This window comes from Chenopodium quinoa, unplaced genomic scaffold, assembly GCF_001683475.1.
Source record: "Chenopodium quinoa cultivar QQ74 unplaced genomic scaffold, ASM168347v1, whole genome shotgun sequence".
Classification (NCBI taxonomy): Eukaryota; Viridiplantae; Streptophyta; class Magnoliopsida; order Caryophyllales; family Amaranthaceae; genus Chenopodium; species Chenopodium quinoa.
This window is the reverse complement of record NW_018742864.1, coordinates 1575822-1585443: the sequence shown is the minus strand read 5'-3', so window position 1 is coordinate 1585443 and position 9622 is coordinate 1575822. Positions and strand designations below refer to the sequence as shown.

Below are 9622 nucleotides of genomic sequence, written 5' to 3'. Positions count from 1 at the left end.
GTTGTCGGATACCTGCCGACAACGGTAATGGATTAGAGTTGACGGATAATTGTCGACGACTGGGAATTCATTAGGGTTCTCACTTTCTTCAACCAGGGAAATGATCCTTTTTACCCCCTCAATTCTACACTTAACAAATAGTCTTCTATTAACGTCATGATAGTACTGAAACGGGGGTACCAAAACGGGAATATTGGTAAAAATGTAAAGTTCATAATTATACCCCTCACTTAGTCACGCAAAATGACTTATATACCCCGATATAAACAACATTTATTTATATCTAATATGAACTTGGATTCCCTCTACCTTAGCCTATCCATAAGAAGAATAAACATCCTTACATATCAAAAAGATATACATATGACAAGTGTCATTTGCATGGCCTCATAGCTATATTTCAAAAATTATCCCACTCTATTCCAACTTCACTCTTTCCTTCTTCTCCCTCATCTCTTACAATATCTCCCTCCAATTCTAAGCGATCATCTTCTTTCTTATTTCCAGAAATTTCCACCATACTTTTAACAACATAGTAGTAACACAAACTTCTCTTGTTTTCCTTTCTTTCCAAATTCTGATCTTATCTTCTGTTGCTGCCATGGCAGTCGCAGAGCTTTCATCTTCATATCAAACTCGTCTTATTAAACCATCCCAGCTTTTGTCGTTGTCGTCTCGCTTATCGAATCACCGTAAATTTAATCTTCAGTGCCGTCCTCGAACAACGCCAAGGGGTACTGGGATTTGTTGCTCTGTTGCTCCAAAGTAAGCTTTAATGTTCATGCTTAATATTATAGCATTTTTTTTATATAATTACTTATGTTATTACAAATGATTTTGCTGGTTATTTATTATTGTTATTGATTTAAAGTGAAATTCAAACTCCGGTTGCTGTTCCTACTGGAGGGCAGAGCACCAAGCCTGAATGCTATGGAGTTTTCTGCTTGACTTATGATTTAAAAAAGGCGAGTTTGCTGGATTTTTAGGTTTTTTTTTTTAAAGTTATGTTCTTACTTCGGCAGTTTTAATGTCATTTTATTTATTTCTGTTTTAATTAATTAATTATTTTACAAATCTTTTGTTTGACCATATCAATTATCAAAATTTGAGAGTGAGAGATAGCTCGATGATTATACCTACCCTCCCGGTCTCAAGGGATCTTGCAGTTGATTTCCATCACCTGCCAAGTTTAATTGAGATCATTACAATGAGTCACATGATTTATAATAATATTACTACGTATTAAAACTCAGGGGACAACATGTTAACGACATGTGTCACTCATATGCGACATATGCACTACATGTCATCGTATATTCCTACGTGTCATCCCTCTTCTCTCACCATATTGAATTGTATTAATGTTTAGTTTTTTTAACAAAAACTCTTCTTTCGTCTAACTTTAATACTATATAATATAATAGTGTTTAATTTAATTGAAAAACTTTTCATATTGACCTCTTATTACATTTTTATTTAGTTATTAATATTGTTCAACATTAACTCTTCTAAATTAATTTAATCAAACCTATAATTTATGATGATACGGGGCATCGCCCGGGTCAATAACTAGTTTCTTTTTATTACAACAAAATCTAGAAGGTGGGTGCGCATTCACACTTCACTTTATATTAAGTATACTATTGTCCGCTTTGAGCCTAGCTCGTACGGAATTGTTTTTGGACACCCTTTCAAAAGACATTATACTAATTGGACTATTGGAGTGTGAATTCACTTAAAAGGAAGTCATATCTTTATTAGGGTTTGTTTAGTTTATTTGATTTGATCCGATCTAGTCTGTTTTGGTCTTATTGTGTGATTAGGCGAAACTGTTGTTTACGATAATCTTTAAAGAAAATCTAAAGAAAATCATACCAATTGGGATCTTGCTAGATTTCTAATGTGCAATTTATTAATATGTATTTTTCATAATATTTTTCATTGCAAAATTAAAGATATTTAATGATAAAAAATCACATATAAAAAGATAAAGTGTGTCAGAACTTATTTTTTCTGAAATATGTAAAAATAAGGTGAATTAAACATGGGCTTATTCTTTATGTGTGGGACTTGGGATTGTCTACTCAACAGGTTCAAAGTGGAGATCTTAATTACTTGAATTGGTTACAAGAATCATAAGAAGAGTATAATTGCTAATTTAAAGACAATTAAGAGTGATGAGTGAATGGTGGCAATGAAGGCTGGTTAGATACTAATTTGAGTGCTACATGCCTAATGTCATCATTTTCTAATACTGAATTTGACATAAAACAGCATTGGGTGTTTTATCAGTTTATTGTCATTATCTGGTTAAGTAAAGCTTCTGTTTGGGAGGCAGAGTATTATCCCTGATGTAGCATAGTCATAGATCTTTAGGGGCAAGTTTATGTAGGAAATACTTTAGAGCCTTATATTCTTGGTTGTCTGTTTACTTATAAAGTGTAATTTACGTAGGAGTAGATGCTGTTCTCAATCATGTGTAGCTTAAAGTATGTAAAATGTTTATAAAGTTTACAGTGTTCCATGTTCATATGAACAATTTGAATGATAAATTGTTGTCACTATCTTAATTCTTTTCGCTTCTAATAAAAAAAATTAAGAAGTATTTAAATGATTATTTAGCATCATTTGTAATTAAAAAGACTGCATACATTGTTTTGTAATCGGAATGATTGCAACACATTCTCCCTCAATTCCGATTCCATAATATAAGGAGAAAAAAATATAAGGAGAGTGAAAGTGGGGTGAGATGAGAAAAAACATGAGTGTAACATGAGGACGGTGTTCAGAGTTTAGGAAAGTGATCTGTTGTACTAGAGAATAAGTTTAATCTTTTTAAGCCATATACAAAGCTAGTTGCCATTTCTTGCAGGTGGTCCTTGTGTTTGGAGAGTAATGTCAGTCCTTTTACTTTCTTACCATGTAACTTTCTTGTTTCAGTTTTTGTCAGAAAGTTCCTTATGACAGTTAATATTCATTGATCCCAAATCATTCTGGGATTAAGTGTTTGATGTTATTGTGCTGTTGAAGTGGAACCAGGGATAGGGATGTCAATCAGCCAAAACTAGTTACTTAAGTATGGTTATGACTGTCTTCTCTTGGGGTGAAGTTATCCTCGGAAGAAGAAATTTTGCTACATATGTTGTATCTGATGTAGATCACAAGACAAAATTTATGGTATCATTACTTTGTCACTGTTAACAATCAGAAATAAGTTGAGGAAATTTCTTTTAATTTGGTCGGACCAGACTGAGTAAGAGATTACTGGTTCTATGTGCAGACACTACTACGTGCTTCTGTAGCATATGTCTAATGTGTCCATCGAATCCTCTGAAATGTTACTCTGTCAGATACCGAAACATAATTTCAACTCAATTTGATAATGCGAGTGTTGTTTGTCTCTGTCAATTTCTATTTTGCTCTTATTGTTTTTGTTTGCTTGCTAACTGAAATATGAAAACTTATAGAATGATAGCATATTTTTATTTCAGATTCATATAGAAGAGTTCTTCAAAACTCAACTTTATGTAGATAACTATTAGCACTTGTGCTATTGAAACTGCACAAGTTTTAGAACTAAATATCTTTCCTTTTCCAGGAAGAGACGACTAAGTCATGGAAAAAAATGATCACTATCGCCATTTCAGGTGCAGCTGGAACGATATCAAACCATCTCTTGTTCAAAGTGAGTAATATCTCCCTCTTGTTGTACCTGCCCCACTCAATTTCTATACTTGCATATATGTGCATGGTGGGGGAATACACAAGTGATTTAGTGCTTTATAAAACAGTAATCTCATAGATGACGATGTCCACGATGATCTCTAATTGATTAGCAGTAATGAACATGCCATGATATTCATGTATAAAAAATAGTACAAAAAAAAAAAAAAAAAAAAAAAAAAAACGGAATTCAATTAGTACATCATTCTTAAAGGTTATCTTGCACATTGTCCTTTTGTTTGACGTAGTCACTGGAGCTGATTGTTACAAATTATAGCCAGCTATAAGCTGGAATTTGCACAAAAAAGTAAAATCATTCTTCTGTTACACAAATTTGTAGTTCCTAATCATCATATGTAATGAGAAGCTGTTGTTCTGGTATGAAGGAGGGATAGTATTTTGTTCTAATTTCAATAGAAATGATTGCAGAGCTCTTTGGTGGACTGAAAGATAGTAATTTCAGATTTCTTTAGAGTAAAGAAATCACCGGTTAGTTATAATTTATTGGTGCTGCTACATATTAACCATATCTTAGCTAATTACATGGGTTATCACTCCATTACAATTTGAAATCTATTTGCAAATTTAAGTTCATAACAGGTCAGGATATAGTAAGTTGAGGCATTAATGTGCCCTTGGTCGCTTGTTCTGCAAATTCGATAATCCAATCATTCATTGTAGACCCCAGGAGATATCTTAATTATCCACGAAAGATTACTTTGTGAGTTATTGAGATTTATATAGCTTATTGTTCTAGCTATCCCCTCCGCCCCCCTTCCTTTCACTACTAAATCTTTCAGATAAATTTTCCTTCTCATGGTCTTGGGTAATCAAATTTCCTTATTAATATCCATTTCCATTTTGGGTAAGTGTTCAAATTTAAAGTTTACAGTTATGTTTTTTTCCAACTTTAATGTCATGTTTCATGGCAGCTTGCTTCTGGTGTTGTCTTTGGACCTGATCAACCAATTGCCCTGAAATTGCTAGGATCTGAAAGGTCATTTGAAGCTTTAGAAGGTCTAATTCCACCTCCCTAGCTGATTGAGTTGCTCTGTTGCTATGACTAATGTTAACTGCAGCTGGACACAGACATAAAATTTTTGGACATGTCTAGTTTCTGATCCTTCGTTTCAATCTGCAAATCGCTTCAGGAGTAGCAATGGAACTTGAGGATTCATTATACCCATTGCTGAGAGAAGTTAGCATTGGTATTGATCCTTATGAGGTGTTCCTAGATGCTGAATGGGCTCTTCTGATTGGAGCGAAGCCTCGTGGGCCTGGTATGGAACGAGCTGACTTATTGGACATAAATGGAAAGATTTATGCAGAGCAAGTAAGGCAGATTTTTTCCCCTATAACATTTTGTGGCTCGGAAAGAAAAAATGTCTTATTTATCTTATCGTATCCTTAAGTTTGATGTGCTGAATAACAGGGAAAAGCACTCAATGCTGTAGCATCGCGTAATGTCAAAGTTATTGTGGTCGGAAATCCTTGCAATACCAAGTGAGATTGATCTGTTTGTGTTTTTACCTATTATTTCATGAAGTGTTTATTCTTTTACTGCATCTGATATTTTGCTTTACTATGTAGTGCTCTGATCTGTTTGAAAAATGCTCCAAATATACCTACAAAGAATTTCCATGCCCTGACTAGATTAGATGAAAACCGAGCAAAATGTCAGGTGAATAGATTATTCTTTTCAGAACTCATTTGATAATTAGATTGTATAGTCGGCTAGATCACACTTCAAATGTTTGATTGCAGCTGGCTCTGAAAGCTGGTGTCTTCTATGACAAAGTATCTAATATGACCATTTGGGGAAACCACTCAACAACTCAGGTATTACAGTGTTGGATAGCATTCTACAGTAATGACTAGAAAGCTCTGAATGCAAGACATGTTTAATAACTGTTCTTAACTAACAATTTTTTACCAGGTTCCAGATTTCCTAAATGCCAGAATCGATGGAGTTCCAGTTAAAGAGGTTATAAAGGACCAAAAATGGTTAGAAGAGGAGTTCACTGATATAGTTCGAAAGGTGAGCAGTTAGATATTATGGTACTGTATCCAACATCTGAATAAATAATTCCTCGAGTTACTGTCAACATACATTTGGAAAGTTCAAGCGAATTAATACTATCTTCTACTATTCAGAGAGGTGGAGTCCTTATTAAGAAATGGGGTAGATCTTCTGCAGCATCAACTGCCGTTTCAATTGTTGATGCCATAAAATCTCTCGTAACCCCAACTCCACCTGGTGACTGGTTTTCTTCTGGGGTAAGCATTTAACTTTGTTGTGCTCTTAAGTGAACGTTTTTTATGTATCAGATAAAATTATGGGAATGATGTGTATCCAATTGCATATCATTTTAATCACTAGTTTACTGATATATTTCATGATTTTCCTGTAAATGTTACGCAAAAAACAAAATCACATATGGTATTTTCTGATTAGTGGACCATTTTTTGTGCAATATTACACTATACTAGCTCCAAACAAAAGGGATGAGATATATATCTATCCACTGTGCTTGTAAAAATGCCCTTTTTTCCCCTTTTTGAATGGGCATGCCCAGCTTTTAGTGAGAAACAAACATGACAATTTCGTAAATAAACCAACAATTTTATTCAATCATCATCAATTGTGGAGCCCACAATAATAAAAAAGTTGCTAATTTATTTACGAAAATGCCATTGTGAGAAATAATTTTTGTTTGAACAATTTTTTTGGTGCGACTGGCCACACCATGCGGCAGGAGTTACTTGAGTTATTTTTGTTAGGGTTACCTAAGTTATCAGTTAGGGGTTGCTTGAGTTACTCCATCTGCGGCAGGAGTTTACTTGAGTTTTTTTTGTTAGGGTTACCTAAGTTATCAGTTAGGGGTTGCTTGAGTTACTCATCAGGGGTTACTTGAGGGGTTCAGATAGAGTTCCTCAAGGGGTTCACTCAGTTAAGGGTTACTCTGCATGGGGTTACTCGAATTACTAGGTCAAGGGTTACTCAAGTTACTTGGTTACGGGTTACTCGAGTTTCTCAATCAGGGGTTACTCGAGTTTCTCGGTCAGGCCGCATACAAAAAATTGTGACTCGAGTAACCCCAACTACTCAAGTAACCCCTGACCGAGAAACTCGAGTAACCCATTACCGAGAAACTCAAGTAACCCTTGACCTTGACCGAGAAACTCAAGTAACCCTTGCCACATGATACATAAGGCCGCATATAAAAAATTGTGTTTTTGTTTCTTGTGAAACTTGTATTTGCCCCTGCTGAAGGATACTTTTGCTGATTGGCGTTCGATCTGAATGAGCAATAGTTCGAATATTTGAATTCAGGGTGATGAGGCTAAATTCTCTGGGTAGAAAAGTGTACAGGTTTTTTAAACACTAAAAAATGTCTGAAGATGCCGCAGTATATAAATCACGAAAACAGCAGAGCATTATGTTCACACACACTATAATAGGCATAGTATTTTTATTTAACTGTGTTCTGTAACTAATAGTTTTCATGGATTAGGCGCTCATATCAAGAGTTGAGCTCGTAGCTCTCTCATGAAATCTTGAGAAAAATGAGGTTATTAATTAACAAATTTGGAAAGATAGAAGTGTGGGATGGCCGGGTGAACCATTATATATTCATTGTATAACCCTTAATGTATTTGCTTTAAAGGTTGATCGCGCTATCACTAAATTGTCTAAGTTTAGACAGTATCAGCTGTCAATGTATACATATGTATATACAGATTGAGGAGTTTTAGACATTATTGAATCCTATATACAACATTGTCAAAGTTCAATTCACTTTCTTTAAGATGTCTCTCGTAGCCTATTAAGGCGTAAAATGGTGCTATTGAATGATATCCCTTTCCTTGTGCTTTCGAAGTGTCATCTATTTTCATAATGTTGTATTGATGAGTTCTAATTTAGGTAATGTATTATTGTGGAGTTTTTTTTTTAATCCTATTTATTTTTATTCTGTGTAATTGACTACAATATTGGTTTTTGTATATCCGTTTCTCAGAGTATAATCTTTCAAAAGCATACTTAAAATTTACATAATAACTAGCTAGAGAATTTAGTCCGAACTATATCCTGGTCAATTGGTATGTTGCAAGCTGGGATAGCTTATAAGTTGTTGCTAATATTCGAAAACAACTGTTGGCCTTTGCAGGTTTATACTGATGGAAATCCTTATGGCATAGCTGAGGGTCTTGTTTTCAGTATGCCTTGCAGATCAAAGGTCAGATTCTCATTGAAACAAATTTTGTTGGCATTCTCAATGAATTATAATAATGTAATAATTACTAGTATTTTTTTTGCCTGTCATTTCCTCTAAAACTTTTAGTTTAACAGGGAGATGGCGATTATGAGCTCGTGAAGGATGTGATATTTGATGATTATCTTCGTAAGCGAATAAAATTGGTATGTTTCTCATATCTAAAGTATGTCAATGAAACTTAAATATCACTACTCCATACGAAATAGAACAAAAAGAAACATACATTAACGATGTATATATTACATGTTTTTACTAACTTGATTACTGGCAGTCTGAAGAGGAATTGTTGGCTGAAAAGAGGTGCACAGCACACCTTACTGGAGAGGTACGTATAGTGCTACTTAAACTCTCTTTTGACAAATCTATGTATTACAGAAACTCTCATGACAGTCTTGTTTTGAGTTTCTGAACATGGAAGCTGAGACTCAAGGGATAGCCTATTAGCCTTCATTGTTATTTTTGAAAAACTACCGCGTTTTCCCTAAGGATCATTAGTCCATAAATGTAACTATAATATCTTTCTAAAATAAACCATCTTATTTATTTATTTTCCTAGTTTACTTGCATTATTTACCGCGTCTTCCCTGCATTTCCATATTTTCGAATTGTATCAAAAAATCATTTCTTGTTTTCTGAATCAACATCGTCTTTTCTCATATGATGACAACTATTTCATACACTCCGCTTATTGCTCATTTTAGATTTGAGAAATTGACAGTATAAGAGAATTTATGACTGCGTTTTGCTAACTCATAATGCGTGCTTTTTATTACTACTATGACCGTGTTTAGTGAAAAGTTGAAATCTGAAACTGATTGTGTTAGCTGATTTTGACTTGCTGATTGTATTAGTTAATATTTTTTGGTGTTACTACTGTAATGTCTCTGATTTTATATTCTTTTGATGTATGGCTTTCTTTCAGGGCATTGCTGTTTGTGATCTTCCCGCAGGAGACACAATGCTTCCCGGAGAAATGTAAATCTAGTATAATCCAACATTAGTCGCCATCATCATCATCCACTCCGGTGAAGGACCATAGACATAGTAGAGGATTTATATCATGTAACATCATCCACTCCAGTGAACAACCATAGACATTGTAGAGGAGTTTTATCATGTAATAATCAGAGATATACGGCAAATTACTTGATCATTGATGCACTATTAGGAATAATCTGTTTTGGGGATGTTCATAGAAACTATTTGTATTGTCTTGCTTCTTGTTATCTTTTATGATCAACAAGCAAGACAAATAAGGATCTTGGTGGATAAGGTCGTTACATTATGTTGGATATAGATTGGTTGGAGTTCATCATGTACTACATTGCTTTAACTATGGTCAATTAAAACAGATGATTAACATTTAAACTCTCACTAAAGCTCTGTTCAATTTACCTTTATTCAGTTCAGTAAATATTATTTGGAAAAATGGAAATAAATAATCCCACCTTTGCGTGGTGTATAATAAAAATCCCACCTTTTGATTATTACAAGGCAAACCCACCTAGGTATTCCATCTTCTTTTAAAGAACTTTGACCTATTGGTGACCAATTTTGTAGGTCGTATGCCATGTGTCACATTTTAATAGGTTCATTTAAATTTTTTTAATAATAAATAAAAA

General features: G+C 34.1%; 1 protein-coding gene across 2 annotated transcripts; it reads left to right on the top strand.

The window, feature by feature from the left end:
• Positions 1–380: 380 nt before the first annotated feature.
• Positions 381–9374, top strand: LOC110726180 (malate dehydrogenase [NADP], chloroplastic). Of its 2 annotated transcripts, XM_021905637.1 has the most exons (14): positions 381–765; positions 872–965; positions 3599–3685; positions 4656–4740; positions 4875–5056; positions 5156–5226; positions 5314–5404; positions 5488–5562; positions 5660–5761; positions 5878–6000; positions 7893–7961; positions 8075–8143; positions 8272–8325; positions 8923–9374. In XM_021905637.1, the coding sequence occupies exons 1-14, from the start codon at positions 602–604 to the stop codon at positions 8977–8979; spliced, it is 1323 nt and encodes a 440-aa protein (XP_021761329.1). In that variant the 5' UTR covers positions 381–601; the 3' UTR covers positions 8980–9374. The 2 variants fall into 2 exon arrangements, with proteins under 2 accessions (XP_021761329.1, XP_021761330.1); XM_021905638.1 differs by lacking the exon at positions 872–965 and having other exon boundaries at positions 679–765.
• The last annotated feature ends 248 nt before the right edge of the window (positions 9375–9622 follow it).

Bases quoted from the DNA above. Each gene is read 5' to 3' on its own strand.
- LOC110726180 (XM_021905637.1), top strand. From the start codon at position 602: ATGGCAGTCGCAGAGCTTTCATCTTCATATCAAACTCGTCTTATTAAA. The intron at 5,057-5,155 runs GTAAGGCAGATT...GCTGAATAACAG, and splicing joins GAAAGATTTATGCAGAGCAA to GGAAAAGCACTCAATGCTGT. The intron at 5,405-5,487 runs GTGAATAGATTA...GTTTGATTGCAG, and splicing joins AAAACCGAGCAAAATGTCAG to CTGGCTCTGAAAGCTGGTGT.